This window comes from Salvelinus fontinalis, chromosome 1 (genome assembly GCF_029448725.1).
Source record: "Salvelinus fontinalis isolate EN_2023a chromosome 1, ASM2944872v1, whole genome shotgun sequence".
Taxonomy (NCBI): domain Eukaryota; kingdom Metazoa; phylum Chordata; class Actinopteri; order Salmoniformes; family Salmonidae; genus Salvelinus; species Salvelinus fontinalis.
Window position 1 is genome coordinate 62,945,701 of NC_074665.1, and position 22,095 is coordinate 62,967,795.

The 22,095-nt window shown below is 40.4% G+C and overlaps 1 protein-coding gene across 1 annotated transcript; it reads right to left on the reverse strand.

Annotated features, from left to right (window-relative positions):
- Nucleotides 1-800: 800 nt before the first annotated feature.
- LOC129859515 (S-adenosylmethionine synthase-like) lies at nt 801-20,961 on the reverse strand. Its single transcript, XM_055929379.1, has 9 exons — nt 20,712-20,961; nt 15,091-15,168; nt 14,434-14,556; nt 12,484-12,740; nt 5,837-5,962; nt 2,252-2,344; nt 1,890-2,072; nt 1,549-1,682; nt 801-1,215 (listed from the first exon to the last, which is right to left on the reverse strand). Exons 1-9 carry the CDS (start codon nt 20,779-20,781, stop codon nt 1,113-1,115), a joined length of 1,167 nt encoding a protein of 388 aa, XP_055785354.1. The 5' UTR covers nt 20,782-20,961; the 3' UTR covers nt 801-1,112.
- Between the last annotated feature and the right edge of the window lie 1,134 nt (nt 20,962-22,095).

A 22,095-nucleotide genomic window follows, 5' to 3' on the forward strand; every position in this document is an offset into this window, starting at 1 on the left:
CTTAATGATTGGCTATGAAAAGCCAACTGACATTTACTCCTGAGGTGCTGACTTATTGCACCCTCGACAACTACTGTGATTATTATTATTTGACCCTGCTGGTCATTTATGAACATTTGAACATCTTGGCCATGTTCTGTTATAATCTCCACCCGGCACAGCCAGAAGAGGACTGGCCACCCCTTATACCCTGGTTCCTCTAGGTTTCTTCCTAGGTTTTGGCCTTTCTAAATCAAATCAAATGTATTTATATAGCCCTTCGTACATCAGCTGATATCTCAAAGTGCTGTACAGAAACCCAGCCTAAAACCCCAAACAGCAAGCAATGCAGGTGTAGAAGCACGGTGGCTAGGAAAAACTCCCAAGAAAGGAGTTTTGGGAGTTTTTCCTAGCCACCGTGCTTCTACACCTGCATTGCTTGCTGTTTGGGGTTTTAGGCTGGGTTTCTGTACAGCACTTTAAAATATCAGCTGATGTAAGAAGGGCTTTATAAATACATTTGATTTGATTTGGTTTTGTTTGAGAGAGAGAGGGAGGGAGTGAGTGAGAAGAGAGATGACAAGAAGAATAAACAAACAAATCCCACTCTATGGGCTGCAACAACATTAATGATTGATCAGCACTAGCCCAAACCTTACCTTTTACCCTAATCATAACTCCAAACCATAAAACGTAAAGAAATGCTTCGGGATTTTGGCAATGAGGCCATCCATCTACTTCCCCAGAGTCAGATGAACTTGATTATGCTAGCAGATCCCCATAGACTTTCAGTCATTGCGCTAACGCTAGTTAGCTTTCGCTCGTGAAACTACCTCTACCATTTTTACATAACTGTGTCCAGTATGAAGGAAGTTAGAGGTAGTTTCACAAGCGAATGATAACTAGTGTTAGCGCAATGACTGGAAGTCTATGGGGATCTGCTAGCATAATCAAGTTCATCTGACTCTGTGGAAGTAGATAAAGGGCCTCGTTGCCAAAATCCCAAAGTATCCCTTTAACCTCAACACTAGCCAATGAAAAAGCAGAACCATTTGTGGTTGTAGCCTGTAGAGGGGGCCTGTTTTCTATCTCCACATAAGCTTGTTATATATTTGACCACCAGGAGGGGATGTTTAGTAGGTGAGCTCTTTAGGGACTTCCCAGGTGAATTCACTCCGGCCAAAGTGGCCGTAGCACGCTGTGTTCTGGTAGATTGGCCTCTTCAGGTTCAGCTCCCTGTGCAGCGAGTGATAAAACACACATCAGAGGTGGGAAAGACACACCTGTAACACCATTTGATACACAAATGTACACTACCACTGCTTGTGTAACGTAAATGTCCACACAAATCTCTCAATGACATGATAAGCATGACTTACAACTTTAGAGGGGTTTGCAGCTCTCGAGATGGGTTCTTTAATTGAGATAATAATATGGACAAAAATGTACCTTAAGCCTGATATAGACCTCTGGTTAATTTACTGTTGTGTGAGATTATCTATGTATTACAAACAACAGTTTTCCTTTGATGACGACAAGATGGTGTGACTTTAGAGGTGAGGTGTTTACCTGACGATGACACCAGGTCGTAGGTCAAAGTTCTTGTTGACGATATGCAGCAGCTCTCTCTCAGACTTCTGTGATGAGCCGTAGGTGAACACGGAGATGGACAGAGGGTGGGCCACTCCGATGGCGTAGGATACCTACAGTCACACAGACATAATGCCCTCAATGCTCATGTCAACATTTTGAGACACTGATAAAACCTACAGCGGTATTGACAATCATGACAATATAAAGTCAAAAGTCATTAGCTGATGTCAGCTCTGTCAGGAGAACTGATGTATTTGGTTGCTATTTTATTGTGGAGTAGAACTACGAAAACCAGGAGAAGCATGATAAGACCTCACCTGAACCAGCACCCTCCTGCACAGTTTGGCCGTGACCAGGGACTTGGCCACCCAGCGGGCAGCATAGGCAGCCGAGCGGTCCACCTTGGAGAAGTCTTTACCAGAGAAAGCTCCACCACCGTGGGCCCCCCAGCCTCCGTACGTATCAACGATGATCTTCCTACCCGTCACTCCAGCATCACCCTGGCAGAGGAAGAAGATAGTAGGAGTTGATATTGTGTTTGTTTTGAGGTTTATCTTGCATAATATCCTTTGGTCTTTAAAGAATGAGTTGTGTGTTTGTGTGTGTGTGTGTAGGTGAGGTGAGTGAAATTGTGTCTATTTACATGTGTGATTGCACCCATTTAGGTTATGACATTCACCTGGGGTCCTCCGATGACGAAGCGTCCACTGGGCTGCAGATGGTAGATGGTCTTATCATCCAGATACTTAGCTGGAACCACTGCCTTGATCACCTGATAGGAGGGAATAATATAGCACATTTTTATGGAGCCTTTCAATACACATCAAAGTGCTTTACATTGCATCCACCACCAGAGCCACGCATACAGATACTTTGGCCAAGTTTAGAAAAAATACTTGAATTGTAATTTCAATTAAATTCCTAGCCGTATCATCTAGCATGCACAGGGCTGGCCCTGAACATTCTGCCGCCCTAGGCGAGACAAAAACCTGCCGCTGACCTCCCATCCCCCGCTAGACAATGTACAGCAGGGGTTGGCAATAGGTTTGGCCTTGGGCCAATTTCTTTGTCAGCTAAAAGTTGGAGGAACATTAACAGCCCAATTCATAGTCCTATACTACAAATTAAACAACAATTAGGCTATATAATCAGTTCAATGTCATTACATTGATAAAATCACCAATGTCTATTACATTTGTTTTGTAGATTTCTGTGTGTGTTGATTGGGGAAAAACATCTTGCAATCAAAATAAAATGTTGGGCTGAAAAGTCTCAAAAGAAACGAGGATAATGGAAATAGAAGTTTCAGGTAAGAATGGAGAGAGAAATAGGCATTCTCACCATATTTCTCTAATGTCAAACCAGAGTGTCTTGTATGCAACGCTGTTTGCAAATATTTTAATCTTTCAAAAGTTACCTTTCCACCCAGACAGACGCTCTAACGCAGAAAAACTTAGCCTCTACTCCTCCATTGTGGCAGGTAGGTAGCTAGTGGCAGGTAGCCTAGTGGTTAGAGTGTTGGACTAGTAACTGAAAGGTTGCAAGATTGAATCCACCGAGCTGACACGGTACAAATCTGTCATTCTACCCCTGAACAAAGTAGTTAACGCACTGACATTCTCTTTTCAGAGAGTGAAAAGCTCAATTAATAGGGACAGAACAGCAAAGTCAATTTGTTTGTCTCCTTGAATATTATAGGCTGCAGCTCAACTTCAAAATGTCAAGAGGAATCAATATATCCCCATATGCATTGGAGTCACGTCTTTTTGGGTTATTTAAAGCTTGTTTCTACCATAAGGAATCATGGAGTTAAGCATTGTTATAGAATGCTTTATATAATCTGGATTCTTCTTATATCACGTTCTGACCTTAGTTCCTTTGTTTTGTCTTTTGTTTTAGTATGGTCAGGGCGTGAGTTGGGTGGGTTGTCTATGTTAGTTTTTCTATGATTTTCTATTTCTGTGTTTGGCCTGATATGGTTCTCAATCAGATGCAGCTGTCAATTGTTGTCCCTGATTGGGAACCATATTTAGGTAGCCTGTTTTCTGTTGGGTTTCGTGGGTTGTTTTCAGTCTTTGTGTGTCTGCACCAGACAGAACTGTTTCGGTTTTCACTTTGTTGTTTTGTAATTTGAAGTGTTCAGTTTTGGATTATTATTAAATAAGATGAACACTAACCACGCTGCGCTTTGGTCCTCTCCTTTCACCAACGACAACCGTTACATCTTATGTATTTATACCTGCAGTACCAGTAGGTATCCTTTTTCCCTTTTCTTTAACAAAGGGTATGGGATACCCTCACTCAATTTGAGCCCTAACACCCAAACACACCAAGCCCTTACCAGACACGGAGGTATTTTAGGAGTGCATGCGACAGTATTGGAGGATTTGGCTATACCGACTTCTATGGATAGCATAATTGTGTTTGTCAAACAGGTAAGCCTACCACGTTTTTGAATAGGACGAAATAGGCTCCAATTCTATATGTAATTCTATAATTAGGCCCATAAAAATAGTTGGTGCGCGCGTACACAAATAGGAGGTCCATTACCGGGCAGAAAGGAAATGTAGTTTAACCCCTGCATCAGAGAGTTACAATGTTGCAATCAAACATAGTTTCTGATTAATAATATGACACCTATTATCACACATGGTAGGACCCCACAATTGTTACAATAAAAATAACACTTATATTTAACATATATTACCCATCATTTAAAATTCCTGTAGAACTGTAAAAAGAGTGAGATCGTTTGAGCTTTGGAAACAAGTGCTTTCATAAATGCATGGTGGGCCTCGTTTTGCTGGAGCAGTGTAAAACAAGCTTTCTGTCAATGACCCAGCCTTAACGAATTGTGTTTAAGACACCCAGCATTTCCACAAACTTCAGAAAGTTCCCATTATTTGGCTCGTTCAGCCTGTCAGAGGTCCCACCAAGCACAATGTTCTGGGTGGCCATTACGCGTATCAGGGCTATGAGCCTCTGCTATACCTGCTGCCAATGGAGAGTCTCTCCGTCAATAGCCCGTTGGGCTTGGGCATCGAGAGTCTGTTTAGACACCAGCCTGATCTCCAGCTTCTTCCACCTCTGGAAACTATCTAGGCGGTCATGCGACTCCTGTGAGCTGAGGCGGTGGCACAGATTCTTCCAGTCCCTGGTTCCATCCCTGATCAGCGCAGATTTGCACTAGTGTGAAAGAAGTTTGCAGCAAAAACAGAAGGCTTTATTGTTTTGCTTGGAATAAACAAGCCATGGTCTCTCCACTCTCTGCCCGTTTGCCATTCTCCTATTGTATTGGGCCACCGAAAATCTCTTGGGAAATTCCCCTCCTTATTCTGATGTGGCCCAGCCTGCACTAACATATCCCGTAAAGATCCATTCATATATTTGGGCCACTCACCGGGATCTTTTATGTTTTTTGCCTGGGAGTCGGATTTAGTAGCAGCAGCACCACTGTCATCGGGGATGTGGAGCAACTAATCTGAGTCCGGGTCCCAGATAGTAAGGTCTCTGCCGGCATTGTTTGGAGATGTGGCTAGGCCTGGTGCGACCACCTGTTCTTGTCTACCCAGAGAGCTGTCATCATCAGTGGAAGTAGATGGCTCGGACTCCTCCGGTTCGTCCTCTTGGCTGCTAGAACCAGTGAACGGAGGCTCGTCCGTCTCTGCGAATTAACGGCCTGTCCTTGGCGGCTTATCGTTCTCCACACCGGCTGATGGACATTGTTGCATGCTGATCAATGTCAGCTCTTGGTTTCATCTCTTTGGTTTAGAGATTGTGCCTCTTTTCTTATCAGTTTTTTAAAATATATATTCACTTCCTGATGGTTATTGTCTCTTAGACATGGTAGAAAATTTGGTTGCAAATCTCTATAGCTTACTTCAGCTGAAATGATTTCCGCTAGTAGCTAGCTAACATTAACAGGCTAGGTTAGGCTACCAATCATCTTCATCACACACAAACATAAAAAACAATACAATAGTTTAATTGGCAGATTCATTTTTATTAATGTTTCACAATTGGATAATCCCCTAAAAACACACATATAACCATAGCTACCAAGGATAGGGAGAGTGAACTTCGGGAGAAGCGGGAAGGGGGTGGGTGGCTGAGATGCAGCAATGACTATTAGCTGGTGGCTGGGGATCAGGAGCGCCAGAGGGCGGTAGCCAATTTCCAAAATGACGCCCCAAATTCAAGTGCTGCCAGTGCTGGCAGGTCCTGAGTACATACCGTACATACCTGGCAGGTCCTGAGTACATACCGTCTCCTTGAGCACCTTCTTCTGTTCCTCCAGGCCGATGAAGTCGTTATGTTGAACAGAGATGACCACGGTGTGGACCCTTATAGGGATCACTGCCCCGTTCTCCTGCTCATAGTGTACCGTCACCTGTTGAAGAAAAGGAGATAGCGATGAGAGGGAGGGGGGGGGTGAGATGAGATATGTTATCATATTTGTTCTGCTACATGTTTTTTATATTTTTTTATGGGGTAGATTAGCTTTAATATTGCAGAGATTGTAGCCTCCATCAATGCCATTGTCTGCATAATTTCCAATATATACAGTATACATATACATACATATAAATACACATACATATACAGTACCAGTCAAAAATCTGGACACACCTACTCAATCCAGGGTTTCCTTTATTTGTAATTTTTTTTTTTGAAGACATCACAACTATGAAATAACACATATGGAATCATGTAGTAACCAAAAAAGTGTTAAACAAATTCAAATATATTTTATTTTTGAGATTCGTCAAAGTAGCAACCCTTTGCCTTGATGACAGCTTTGCACACTCTTGGCATTCTCTCAACCAGCTTCATGAGGTAGTCACCTGGATTGCATTTTAATAACAGGTGTGCCTTGTTAAAAGTTCATTAGAGTTACCAGACTCAGAAATTGCAGCCCAAATAAATGCTTCAGAGTTCAAGTAACAAACACATCTCAACATCAACTGTTCAGAGGAGACTGCGTGAATCAGGCCTTCATGGTCGAATTGCTGCAGAGAAACCACGACTAAAGGACACCAACAAGAAGAAGAGACTTGCTTGGGCCAAGAAACATGAGCAATGGACATTAGACCGGTGGAAATCTGTCCTGTGGAAATCTGTCCTTTGGTCTGATGAGTCCAAATTTGAGATTTTTGGTTCCAACCTCCGTGTCTTTGTGAGACGCAGAGTAGGTGAACGGATGATCTCCGCATGTGTGGTGTGATGGTGAGGGGTGCTTTGCTGGTGACACTATCTGTGATTTATTTAGAATTCAAGGCACACTTAACCAGCATGGCTACCACAGCGTTCTGCAGCGATACGACATCCCATCTGGTTTGTGTTTAGTGGGACTATCAATTGTTTTTCAACAGGACAATGACCCAACACACGGCCAGGCAGTGTAAGTGCTATTTGACCAAAAAGGAGGGTGATGGAGGGCTGCATCAGATGACCTGGCCTCCACAATCACCCGACCTCAACACAATTGAGATGGTTTGGGATGAGTTGGACCGAAGGCCCGAAGGCTCTTCAATGTGGGTACTATTTAATGAAGCTGCCAGTTGAGGACTTGTGAGGCGTCTGTTACTTAAACTAGACACTCTAATGTACAGTACTTGTCCTCTTGCTCAGTTGTGCACCGGGGCCTCCCACTCCTCTTTCTATTCTGGTTAGAGACAGTTTGTGCTGTTCTGTGAAGGGAGTTGTACCCAGCATGGTACGAGATCTTCAGTTTCTTGGCAATTTCTCGCATGGAATAGCCTTCATTTCTCAGAACTAGAATAGACTGACGAGTTTCAGAAGAAAGTTCTTTGTTTCTGGCCATTTTGAGCCTTTAATTGAACTCACAAATACTGATGCTCCAGTTACTCAACTAGTTTAAAGAAAGCCAGTTTTATTGTATCTTTAATCAGAACAACAGTTTTCAGCTGTGCTAACATAATTGCAAAATGATTTTCTAATGATCAATTAGCCTTTTAAAATGATAAACTTGGATTAGCTAACACAATGTGCCATTGGAACACAGGAGTGATTGTTGCTGATAATGGGTCTCTGTACGCCTATGTATATATTCCATAAAAAAATCTGCCTTGTCCAGCTACAATAGTCATTTACAACATTAACAATGTCTACACTGTATTTCTGATCAATTTGATGTTATTTTAATGGACCAAAAATATACTTTTCTTTCAAAAACAAGGACATTTCTAAGTGACCACAAACTTTTGAACGTTAGTGTATATACATATACTTAAAAAATATATATTTTCCTTTATTATTTTCTGACTAACCCTACCACCCCTCCCCTAATTGGTGTAAACTAATGAAACAACAACACTTAGGCTTCAACTTCCAGCTGATACATACTATACACTCAACCTTTCTCATCTATTTCTGATGTCGATCCACTTTGATTTCTATTTGCCATATATTTTTAACTGTGCTGTTTCACAAAAGTTCTGAACCTATATACATTTTACGGACAAAGTATATTTTACATGAGTTAACTTGTTGTTATTAGTCCCACCCTTCAGCTCCATTCAACCACTCCCATCTATCTCTTGACACCATCCATATTGGATTTCTATTTGCCATATATTTTTCAACTGTGCTGTGATGTTTCACAAAAGTTCTGAACTCTCATAGTTTCTACAGATTATAAATTAAATATACATTTTTTTGCTAAAAGTGTTATAATATTATTGATCGATTGGCTATGACTTTTCAAATCACCCAGTAGTGCTATCTGCAGAGTTAGCTCCAGGTAAATGTTGACATTCTTCAGCCATTCCTGGACATGTGACCAAATACAAGCTACATCTGGACAGTACCAAAAAAAATTATCTGATGCCTCTGTCTCTTCACAGCAAAATCTGCAGAGCTGGGAAGGTTGTATCCCCCACATACAGTATATATCATTCTATTGGAACAATACATTTGTATAATAATTTTAATTTAAAAATGATAAGTTTTGAACCCGGGATCATTTTGCATATCAGTTCATTAACCATGTGCCATGGAATCAGTACATCAAATCTCTTCCCAACACTTTTGCAATCTATATGGCACAGCTGTCTTTTTTTTGGTCCTTAATTGGAACTGGTATACGATTTTTATTTATCAAATTTTCTTTAACCAATTTTGGTCTTTAATGCAGGGCTGACAGACAAGTTCCTTACTTTTACCCCCTTCCACTTGTCTCTTCCATGTTTGCAGTAATGCTGCAATTAGTTGATTCTAATTTTGGGTAGAGCAGACATTTCCATATATTTTTGTTAGCTGCATGTGTGACATAACTCTACCAGTCCTGTTTATGATATAATTTACCAAGATGATACCTTTTTTATTTATTTTATTTATTAAAATTTTTGGTAATTTTTTAAATCAATTAGTATATTTAATTTAACCACAATATTTGTTGTATTCTTTTTTCTGTCTTTTCTGGTGGATAAAACTCAAATTGCAACCAACTTTCTATGGCTTGTTTTAAAAATAGAAATATTTTGGAGATTTCATTTTCAAATAACCAAAAGTGAGAGGTTGTAATCTGAATAAAGGAAAAAAAATATTCAACAAGGGGTAAGACATTCTTACTAATTTGCTAGAGAACCAGTTCGGATTTAAGTATAACTTTTGTATAACTCACGCATTTAATGAGAGGTCTAATGCTTTAATATTTAATATTCTTTGCCCTCAGAATTCATATTCATCATATAAATAGGCCCTTTTAATTTTTGCTGGCCTTCCATTCCAAATAAAATGGAATATTTTTTGCTTATATAATTTTAAAAAACAGGTTGCTGGGTGTAGGCAAGACCATAAGCAAATAGGTAAACTGGGATATGACTAAAGAGTTAATCATGGTGATTTTTCCACAAATAGACAGGTATTTTCCTTTCCATGGTAGCAAGATCTTATCTATTTTTGCTAACTTTCTATTAACATTTATAGGAGTGAGATCATTTCTTTCTTTCGGGATAAGTATACCGAGTATATCCACATCAGCATCAGAACATTTTATTGGTAAACTACATGATAATGTAAAAGTAGTATTTTTTTATGATCCAATACGTAATCATAATTTGGTTGTAATCCAGAGAGGTTAAATAAGTATCTAGATTCGCTATGAGGCGGTGAAGGGATCCAAATTGTGGATTTAATTGAAAACATTTGTAACCAATTCCTTTAATTTTGCAATCTTATAAAAGTCTGCAGCAGATTAGTATACATTTTCAGGATGCAATTTCTGAGTAACAAAAGGTTAGCACCACCACCTAAAGAAAGTATAATGACACCTTTGTTTTGAAGTGCTGAGTTTCTAACCCTTTGATATTGTTGTTGGATCTGATTTTAACAGCTAACACTTCAAAGGCAATAATAAATAGATATGCCCATAGTGGACAACCTCGTTTTATTCCTCTGGACAGTTTAAAACTTTCTGAGAAGTAGCCATTTATTTACTATTTTACACATAGGGTTACTATACATAACTTTAAGCCATTTTATAAGAGATTCTCCAAAATTGAAATATTCCAGGCATTTATATACAAATTCCAGTAGTACTTTATCTAAAGCCTTTTCGAAGTCAGCTATGAATACCAGGCCTGGTTTCCCAGATTTTTCACAGTGTTCTATTGTTTCCAGTACTTGCCATATATTATCTCCAATGTATCGTCCATGTAAAAAACTTGTCTGATTAGGATGAATAATATTCAACAATACCTTTTTAATTCTATGCGCTATGCATTTTGCTAGAATTTTTGCATCACAGTGTAAGAGGCCTCCAATTTTTTTAATGGACTGGATCTTTATTTATACCACTTGGATCCTGTTTCAGTAATAATGAAATCAGAACTTGTTGCGTGTCCGATAATCTACCGTGTATATAGGAGTGTTTAAAACATGCTAATGATGGACCTCTTAGTATATAAAATAAGTCTGGTATACTTCCACTGGTATGCCATCCAGCCCTGGAGTTTTCCCGGATTTAAAGGCTTTAATTGCATCAAGAAGTTCCTCCTCTGTAATTTGGCCTTCACATGAGTCTTTCTGTACAGATGTTAATTTTACATTATTATTAGGAAAAAAATCCATTCAATTAGCTTCGGTTAGTGGAGATGGAGGAGACTGAAACGAAAACATATTCTTAAAGTACTTTACCTCCTCTTTCAAAATATTGTACGGTGAATCATGAACGACTCCATAATTTGTAACAAGTTTGAAGACATTTTTGTGGTAGCATTTCTATGTTGAAGATTTAAAAATAATTTGGTGCATTTTTCCCCATATTCCCTCCAGTTCGCTCTATTTTTTATAATATATTACACTGGATCTTTCTTGAATAAATTCCTCCATTTTTTTTTGTTTTTCCTCTAACTTATTTTGTGCCTCTATGGGATAGTTTTAATTGCTATCTATCTGTACCGTTGGTCCTTCAATTTCTTTTGTTAATATGGACTCTTTTGAACTAAATTGCTTTTGTTTTATAGATGAGTACTGAATTTCATGGCCTCTAAAGGCACATTTAAAAGAGTCCCATATACAATAAGGGGATCTGCTATACATATGTTATATCAGAAAAGCCAGTTATACATTCTTCTGTTCTAGTTAAACACAAGTATTCATCCAGTAGGCTTTGATTACATTTCCAATATCCTCGCCCACATCGTAATTCTGTAAGAGTAATATACACTGCTCAAAAAAATAAAGGGAACACTTAAACAACACAAAGTAACTCCAAGTCAATCACACTTCTGTGAAATCAAACTGTTCACTTAGGAAGCAACACTGATTGACAATAAATTCCACATGCTGTTGTGCAAATGGAATAGACAAAAGGTGGAAATTATAGGCAATTAGCAAGACACCCCCAATAAAGGAGTGGTTCTGCAGGTGGTGACAACAGACCACTTCTCAGTTCCTATGCTTCCTGGCTGATGTTTTGGTCACTTTTGAATGCTGGCGGTGCTTTCACTCTAGTGGTAGCATGAGACAGAGTCTACAACCCACACAAGTGGCTCAGGTAGTGCAGCTCATCCAGGATGGCACATCAATGCGAGCTGTGGCAAGAAGGTTTGCTGTGTCTGTCAGCATAGTGTCCAGAGCATGGAGGCGCTACCAGGAGACAGGCCAGTACATCAGGAGACATGGAGGAGGCCGTAGGAGGGCAACAACCCAGCAGCAGGACCGCTACCTCCGCCTTTGTGCAAGGAGGAGCACTGCCAGAGCCCTGCAAAATGACCTCCAGCAGGCCACAAATTATGTGGATATATTGAAGCAACATCAGTCAGGAAGTTAAAGCTTGGTTGCAAATGGGTCTTCCAAATGGACAATGACCCCAAGCATACTTCCAAAGTTGTGGAAAAATGGCTTAAACAACAAATTCAAGGTATTGGAGTGGCCATCACAAAGCCCTGACCTCAATCCAATAGAAAATTTGTGGGCAGAACTGAAAAAGCGTGCGCGAGCAAGGAGGCCTACAAACCTGACTCAGTTACACCAGCTCTGTCAGGAGGAATGGGCCAAAATTCACCCAACTTATTGTGGGAAGCTTGTGGAAGGCTACCCGAAACGTTTGACCCAAGTTGAACAATTTAAAGGCAATGCACCAAATACTAATTGAGTGTATGTAAACTTCTGACCCACTGGGAATGTGATGAAATAAATAAAAGCTGAAATAAATCATTCCCTCTAATATTATTCTGCCATTTCACATTCTTAAAATAAAGTGGTGATCCTAACTGTCCTAAGACAGGGAATTTTTGCTGTGATTAAATGTCAGGAATTGTGAAAAACTGAGTTTAAATGTATTTGGCTAAGGTGTATGTAAACTTCCGACTTCAACTGTATATCTCCCCCAGAGAGAGAAAGAGGGAGAGAGAGAGAGTTCATTGGTAATTCTCTCAGTCTCACCTGTGTTTTAGAGTCTGGGCGGAGCCAGGGGATGGTTCCGTTGCGTCTGAGTTCGGCCATCTTGGAATTCAGTTTGTGAGCCAAGACGATGGTGAGAGGCATGCACTCCTCTGTCTCGTCTGTAGCATAGCCAAACATCAGACCCTGGTCTCCAGCTCCCATATCCTCCTCTTTCCTGTCGATGTGGACACCTTGAGCGATGTCTGGACTCTGCTGCTCCAGAGCCACCAACACATTGCACGTCTTATAGTCAAAACCTGGGGAGAGAGAGAGGAGGGAGAAAGGTAGAGACAGAAAGAGAGAGAGGGCGGAGAGAGGAAGAAAAAAGAGGGAGGAAAGAGACAGAGGGTCATGATTACTCCTCTAGTATGTTTCTGATTTTCTACATTATGCAATCTACACTATAGTATGTACACTCACCAAAAAATATAAATGCAACATGCAACAATTTCAAAGATTTTACTGAGTTAATGTTCATATAAGGAAATCAGTCAATTGAAAGATTCATTAGGCCCGAATCTATGGATTTCATATGACTGGGAATACAGATATGCATCTGTTGGTCACAGATACCTTAAAAAAGGTAAGGTTGTGGATCAGAAAACCTGTCAGTATCTGGTGTGACCACCATTTGCCTCATGCAGCGCGACATCTCCTTCGGAATAGAATTGATCAGGCTGTTGATTGTGGCCTGTGGAATGTTATCCCACTCCTCTTCAATGGCTGTGCGAAGTTGCTGGATAATGGTGGGAACTGGAACACGCTGTCGTACACATTATTCCAGAGCATCCCAAACAGGCTCAATGGGTGACATGTCTGGTGAGTATGCAGGCCATGGCAGAACTAGGACATTTTCGGCTTCCAGGAATTGTGCACAGATCATTGCGACATGGGGTGATGGCGGTGGATGAATGGCACGACAATGGGCCTCAGGATCTCGTCACGGTCTCTCTGTGCATTCAAATTGCCATCGATAAAATGCAATTGTGTTCGTTGTCCATAGCTCATGCCTGCCCATACGATAACCCCACCAACACCACGGGGCACTCTGTTCACAACGTTGACATCAGCAAACCGCTCGTCCACACAACGCCATACACGCCGTCTGCCATCTGCCATCTGCCCGGTACAGTTGAAATCAGCAAAGAGCACACTTCTCCAGCGTGCCAGTGGTCATCGAAGGTGAGCATTTGCCCACTTAAATTGGTTACGACGCCAAACTGCAGTCTGGTCAAGAAACTGGTGAGCACGCACATGAGCTTCCCTGAGACAGTTTCTGCAAAACCGAATTCTTTGGGTATGTAAACCCACAGTTTCCTCAGCTGTCCGGGTGGCTTGTCTCAGACGATCCTGCAAGTGAAGAAGCTGGATGTGGAGGTCCTGGACTGGCATGGTTACACATGGTCTGTGGTTGTGAGGCCGGTTGGACGTACTGCCGAATTGTCTAAAACAACGTTGGTAGAGAAGAGAACACTTGTGTCATTAGGTCAATATCCCAATATGGGGTCAGTGGGTTTCTAATGTGTTGTGTGTCCCAACTGTTCTAATCCTATTTCACTTAAATGTGTCCCCTCACTCACCATGACCCTGTGTGTTTCCTTTAAATGTGTCCCCCTCTAACTCACCACAGGCAACCTTGGCATCTGGGTCCTTTTTCAGGTGAAGAGTAGAGCAATGAACAGTACTGATCATGCTGTTTAATCAGCTTCTTGATATGCCACACCTGTCAGGTGGATGGATTATTTTGGCAAAGAAGAAATGCTCACTAACAGGGATGTAAAGAAATGTGTGTACAACATTTGAGAGAAATAAGCTTTTTATGTGTACGGAACATTTCGGGGATCTTTTATTTCAGTTCATAATACATGGGACCAACACTTTACATGCTGCATTTATATTTTTGTTCAGTAGAAAAAACTGGTTTGAGTACAACAGAAACCTGTTTCTCACCTTTGTCTGAGTTGTCGTAGCCGATGTGTTTGATAGTGTCTCTGACAACCTTCTGGTAGTCTACATTGGCCCGGGACGTGATCTCTCCACACAGCAGCACCATGCCAGTCTTGCACACTGTCTCTACACAGGGTGAAGACAACCATTAACACTTTATAACTGTGTAATAACAACCAATGACACTTATCTTTAGATAAGTGGTATTCTATGTAAGTATGGCTCAAGTGTTGTGAAATTGATTGGTAAGGTATTTTGAACTTTTAGACCTCTATCTTGGGATAAAATCAACAACAACAACAACAAATAATTTTGAGTTCATAGTGGACATAGATAAGTGTAGAATGTACATTAGGTCAATATCCCAATATGGGGTCAGTGGGTTTCTTATGTGTTGTGTGTCCCAACTGTTCTAATAAGCTTATTTCTTTGAGTTTTTTCTTGGAAATTAAGAAGTTATGTAAGACTAAATCAAAGGGTTTGAGTTCAAACAAAACAGAAAGAAGTGCTAGCTTTAGACAGAACAGAAGGAATGCATGATGAAATGCTTTTGGGACATTTCGCTTTGTTGGTCTATGTGTTTCACTTAAATGTGTCCCCTCACTCACCATGACCCTGTTATTCTGTGTGTTTCCTGTAAATGTGTCCCCTCTAACTCACCACAGGCAACCTTGGCATCTGGGTCCTGTTTCAGGTGAGCATCCAGGACAGCATCACTGATCTGGTCACATATCTTGTCTGGAAAAGGACAGAAAGAGGACAATAATAAATGAAAAGAACAAAGGATATAAAGTAGACACAAAAAAATGAATGAGTCGTTGGAGTGATGCCCACCACCCGGCACATGGCTTGAATCAAGAAACACCGAAACAAAGTGTATTTGAGCGTGATGCGAATTAATAATATCCCCATGAACAGGATTGTACCCATTGAACTCGTGAAATCTTTAAAAAGTGTCACATTCCTTTTTTGGGGGATAATCCCAAAGTACAAAAGAGCAGTATTTTTCACAACTGTTTTCCACACCCCACCCCACACAGTCAAATAGACCTGTAGGAATGTACAGATGTAGGATCTTAATTTGACCTGTATTGTCACAGAAACATAATGCTGCAGCAACAGGATTTGAACGTTAAATTCATAACGTTTAGTCCCCTTTTGCACTTTTGACTCATCACATACGCTGCCGCTACTGCCTATTGTCTATTCTGTTGCCAAGTCACTTTACCCCTACCTATATCTACCTCAATTAATTCGTAATCCTACACATCGACTCGGTACTGGTACAAGTTATCATTACTCATTGTGTATTTATTCCTTGTGTTATTATTTTTCTATAATTTTTCTCTCTGCATTGCTGGGAAGGGCCGTAAGTAAGCATTTCACTGTTAGTCTACACCTGCTGTTTACGAAGCATGTGACAAATAAATTTTGATACAATTATTAGATTAAGTTTGCTTGATCTGTGGTTAGGTTAGTAACTGGTCAAAATTAGGTTTCATGAAAAGTGAAATACTGTTAACCTTTTGTCCTGATTACAAAGTGTTATGTTTTGTGCAAATCCAATGCAACACATTACTAAGTACCACTCTCCATATTTTCAAGCATACTGGTGGCTGCATCATGTTATGGGTAGGCTTGTAATCATTAAAGACTGAGGGGTTTTCAGGGTAAAAAATACATGGAATTAAGCTATGCACAGGCAAAATCCTAGTGGAAAACCTGGTTCAGTCTGCTTTCCACCAGACACTGGGAGATGAATTCACCTTTCAGCAAGACAATAACCTAAAACACAAGTCCAAATATACACTGGAGTTGCTTACCAAGAAGACAGTGAATGCTCCTGAGTGGCTGAGTTATAGTTTTTACTTAAATCTGTTTGAAAATCTATGGCAAGACCTGAAAATGGTTGTCTAGCATTTATCAACAACCAATTTGACAGAGTTTGAAACATTTTGAAAATAAGAATCCAGGTGTGCAAAGCTCTTTGAGACTTACCCAGAAAGACTCACAGCAGTAACCGCTGCCAAAGGTGATTCTAACATGTTTTCACTCAGGGGTGTGATTACTTATGTAAATGAGATATTTCTGTATTTATTTTCAATACATTTGCAAACATTTCTAAAAACTTTGTCACTTTGTCGGTATTGTGTGTAGATGGGTGAGATTTGTTTTAAATTCAGGCTGCAAAACAACAAAATGTGGAATAAGTCAAGGGGTAGGAATACTTTCTGAAGGCACTGTATCCTAGGCCTGGCATGCAAAACTATGCAATACAGATGCAAATGCCCAAAGTCATCATTATCGCACATTAATAATCTTAATCTGGAGCTGAAGTTTACCACTGTATTTCAAGCCCTGGTGCAAAGGCTACATACAGATGTAGGATCTAAATTTGAGCCAGTTTGCTACAGCAGCAAAATAATCCTGCACCAACAGGAAATGTGAATTATTATGCGGATTAGAACTTTAGAAGCCTTTTTAAACTCACCATTTTTTTGGTCTTTTTTTTACACTACAGGTTTGCATTTTCTCAGCAACAAAAGAGCAGTGGTGGGAAAAGTACTCAATTGTCTTACTTGAGTAAAAGTAAAGATACCTTAATAGAAAACACATCAAGTAAAAGTGAAAGTCACCCAGTAAAATACTACTTCAGTAAAAGTCTAAAAGTATGTGGTTTAAAATATACTTACATTTGAAGTCGGAAGTTTACATACACTTAGGTTGGAGTAATTAAAACTTGTTTTTAAACCACTCCACAAATTTCTTGTTAACAAACTATAGTTTTGGCAAGTTGGTTAGAACATGTATTTTGTGCATGACACAATACATTTTTCCAACAATTGTTTACAGACAGATTATTTCACTTATAATTCACTTAATCACAATTCCAGTGGGTCAGAAGCTTACATACACTAAGTTGACCGTGCCTTTAAACAGCTTAGAAAATTCCAGAAAATGATGTCATGGCTTTAGAAGCTTCTGATAGGCTAATTGACATAATTTGAGTCAATTGGAAGTGTACCTGTGGCTGTATTTCAAGGTCTACCTTCAAACTCAGTGCCTCTTTGATTGGCATCATGGGAAAATCAAAAGAAATCAGCCAAGACCTCAGAAAAGAAATTGTAGACCTCCACAAGTCTGGTTCATCCTTGGGAGCAAATTCCAAATGCCTGAAGGTACCACGTTCATCTGTTCAAACAATAGTACGCAAGTATAAACACCATGGGGCCACGCAGCCATCATACCGCTCAGGAAGGAGACTCGTTCTGTCTCCTAGAGATGAACGTACTTTGGTGCGAAAAGTGCAAATCAATACCAGAACAACAGCAAAGGACCTTGTGAAGATGCTGGAGGAAACAGGAGAAGCTACTGCTCCAAACTGCCATAAAAAAGCCAGACGACGGTTTGCAACTGCACATGGAGACAAAGATCATACATTTTGGAGAAATGTCCTCTGGTCTGATGAAACAAAACTATAACTTTTTGGCCATAATGACCATCAATATGTTTGGCGGAAAAAGGGGGATTCTTGTAAGCCGAAGAACACCATCCCAACCGTGAAGCACGGGGGTGGCAGCATCATGTTGTGGGGGTGCTTTGCTGCAGGAGGGACTGGTGCACTTAACAAATAGATGGCATCATGAGGAGGAAAATTATGTGGATATATTGAAGCAACATCTCAAGACATCAGTCAGGAAGTTAAAGCTTGGTCGCAAATGGGTCTTCCAAATGGACAATGACCCCAAGCATACTTTCAAAGTTGGGGAAAAATGGCTTAAGGACAACAAAGTCAAGGTATTGGAGTGGCCATCACAAAGCCCTGACCTCAATCCCATAGAAAATTTGTGGGCAGAACTGAAAATGTGTGTGCGAGCAAGGAGGCCTACAAACTTGACTCAGTTACACCAGCTCTGTCAGGAGGAATGGGCCAAAATTCACCCAACTTATTGTGGGAAGCTTGTGGAAGGCTACCCGAAAAGTTTGACCCAAGTTAAACAATTTAAAGGCAATGCACCAAATACTAATTGAGTGTCTGTAAACTTCTGACTTGTGAAAAACTGAGTTTAAATGTATTTGGCTAAGGTGTATGTAAACGTCCGACTTCAACTGCAGTCCTAGGCCTGTGTTGTTGTTAGGTGGACTTATGGGCCAATTTGGCATTATTCCCATAAGTACACATGTGGAACTGCACAAAAATCGTTTTTGTTTTGTTTCAAACCATTTAGAATTGTGTATCCCAAATGTGTATCACAATTTCACACATTGGAACCATTATTTATAGAAATACCAATACACTATCCTGTTACATACTGTTAACTACAGAAGAGTATTAGGGCCGAGTGAAGAGAGAAAAAACGGCGATGGGTGGTGATACTTGGATACTTTTTTTTCGCCCTGGCTCCCTGTTGCTGTGTGCGCCACCATTGAAATGCATGAAGTTAGATGACCTAGTGAAACTATACTTTAGAATTGGCTTTAGTAACAAGGAAATCCTATCTCTTTTAGCACATAATAACCATATTATTATAAGTAGGCCTATTAGGACCTGGAAGAAGTTGTGCCACAGATTATCTTCAGAAGGAGGAACCACACAGACTCAGAGGAGGTATTTCATCCAAGTCTGTGTGGTTACCTATATTAACCCTCCCACAGACACCTTTGCGTAAAACCCCTGCTTCATTGTTTATTCTTGAATTATTGCAATATTATTCTCAAAATATTGACACTTTTTTAAAGTACTATCATGCATAAAAAAGTCCTCTAAGTACCACATCCCATTTTTTGTCTCTTCACTTGGCTCTAATAGTCTTGCGTAGTTAGCTTATTGCAATAGTACGATAACTTTTCATACCTTTCACAATCAGCATCTTTGTATGACTGTTTATGTTTCTGTAGATATTCTCACACACAGGGTCAGCATGGTTTGGTTAATCTAGCCCAAAGAGGGCAGAATAGGTTTTAGCATTTTTGATTGGACGCGGTTGGAGTTAACATGGTTTTAGGGGGCGGAGTATACGGGACATCAGACCATTGGTTGCTTTAGCAGAATGAACATGTTAAAATAAGAGCCAAATTAAACTGCAACATTGTACCCCCCCCCCCCCCCCCCCCCCACCCCAAACACACACACACACACCACAACTTATCAAACTTAATTGACTCACTGATTTCTGTGGAACAGTGTGTGCAATGTACTGTGTGTCACTATCGACCCACCGCTGTGCTTGTATTGGTGGGTGATGCAACATCAGACTGTTTGTGTGAATGTGTTTGCGTGCTGGCAATAGTGCACTGTGGGAGCATACGTCACTCTCTCTCTCCCTTTCTCTCAGCAATGCAACTCTACACCAGACCTCTCTACTCAATATCCCCCATCAGGGAGAGAGAGAGAGAGAGAGAGAGAGAGACAGAGAGAGAGGGAAAGCGAGAGACAGAGTGAGAAAAAGAGAGAGCCATGGGGGTAGTCTGGAATACCATCCATATGCTCTCATAGTAAATGTGTAAATGTGTCTGCCAGGAGCACAGACAGATTAACTACCTCCAGGGTCTTATAATGGCTGACTAGATACGATCTTTGTGTTATAGAGCACCATTATGCTGTGTTTCTACATCAGTACGGCAATCAGTTTTTGAGCAAATATAGACATTTAGTTCAATTCTGTCTAATTTTATTTTATTTTCCATCTTTTATATCTCATACCATATACCAGGGGTATTCAGATCTACGCTACGACAGGGGTGTCAAACTCATTCCACAGAGGGCCAAGTGTCTTAGGTTTTAGTTTGTTCCTTTAAATTAAGACCTAGACAACCAGGTGAGGGGAGTCCCTTACTAATTAGTGACTTTAATTCATGAATCAAGTACAAGGGTGGAGCGAAAACCCTCAGACACTCGGCCCTCCATGGAATGAGTCTGACACGAGGTCCAAACTACTGCTGTTTTTTCTGTCCTTCCTGATATTTAATTGCACCCGTCTAAATCAGTCCCTGATTAAAGGGGAAGTATGAAAAAACTACTGGAACTGGCTATGATATACAGATTTGAATTTTAGGGCTATATACACTTGCACAATGATTGTGTCAAACTGTAGCCATGTAACAAATATATAATGTGCATTATCAACATTGAGTAACTATTCACACTTCATCTGACAGGCACAGATGTAGGTTCTCATTGAGCATGTTGCTATAACTGTGGGGCCACGGCTAGAAAAAATTGTGAGTACTGGTAAAGAGCATGTAAAGAGCAAGTAAAATGGAGCCAGGAGAAGACTCACCTGGATGTCCTTCTCCGACAGACTCCGAAGTGAACATGAAGGACTCATCATCCAGCAGAGTGTCATTCATTTTGACACAGGCAGGTGCTCAGAACCACTCAAAAACAGTTCCTCTGTTTCCTTCAACAGCAGCCAAATGGATCTGGTGAGAGCTTTATATTCCTGCTCGAGAAGGTAGAAAGAGTGAGGGTTGCAGCCGTGCAGCCAATTGCCTGTCTGTCTATCCAACAGAACTCCTGGACTATCCACACATGGTCCTATATATGGCTAAGAGAAAACACACACTCACATCATGTGGTGAACCCATGGGACAGACCATTCCAGGGGGGAGTTGTTGATGGAGGGGATTTAACATTTTGGGAAAACCCAATTAAACCCTTGTTTTTTCCGCAATCCTGAATGGTGGAAGGAATCTACAACCTCTGTCATCCACGGGGTGCTGCTGGAGTCCAGATACCTTTATTGGGCTGTAGAAAGCAACCTATCACTCCCCTCTATTCTCCGGATTGGTTAGCTCTCCATTAGGATTGAGCTGGGGCTGTGTAAAGGTATGAAGAGAGAGAGAGAAAGGCTTGTATATATGATGCAATCTACCTTGCTAACTACCTTTCATCAGCTACTTTGGTTTGGCAATATAACTGGGTGTACAAAAAACACATTTTATTAATAGGAAAATAGATGGAGAGAATTGACGAATATAAACATTTCTATAGTTGCTGTTAGGGTTGAATATTTTCCCGGTATTTTACAAATGTTCCATCCCGGGAATAAATCACTTATGACCCGATATTTCCCACCAAAGCCGGATGTGTCATTCAAAAGCATTATAAAGCATATAAATATGTCTGGATTTGATTTGCGCTCTGATCAGCATGAAAATGCAAACCTGATGCTACCTGAGCCACATGTTAAATAGCCTACATTTATGAGCCCTACATTAATGACATTTAATGAGCCCAAGCCCAAATGATTGTGCTGTCATCCAATGTACAGTACGAGTCAAAAGCTACATTCACTCACTGATCCACTGATCTGACAGTGGTTGAATATAAAAGTACAGCTGATACTGTACACACACACACTTCGGTGTAAATCACACGTATGCTGTATTTTAGATGATGCAATCAGTGTTGGGAATGTATTATACTTTTAGATTATGGTAAAAGCAGTATCATAAATTCGTAGTATTTTTAAAGTAATTTTAGTCTTGTATTCAATGTACTTTATATCTAATTGTTGCTCTCTTGTATTTTGACAGCTGCAAAGCGAAATTGCTCGTTGGGATTAATAAAGCTTGTCTACTAGCATCTGCTAAACATAATCTGCTCCAAAATCCATTCATTCCTTATTTGTCATTATTACTCATATAAATATACAGTTGAAG

Bases quoted from the DNA above. Each gene is read 5' to 3' on its own strand.
- LOC129859515 (XM_055929379.1), bottom strand. From the start codon at position 20,781: ATGAATGACACTCTGCTGGATGATGAGTCCTTCATGTTCACTTCGGAG. The intron at 2,345-5,836 runs GTATGTACTCAG...CCCTCCTATCAG, and splicing joins AGAAGGTGCTCAAGGAGACG to GTGATCAAGGCAGTGGTTCC. The intron at 2,073-2,251 runs GTGAATGTCATA...TTCCTCTGCCAG, and splicing joins TCGTCATCGGAGGACCCCAG to GGTGATGCTGGAGTGACGGG.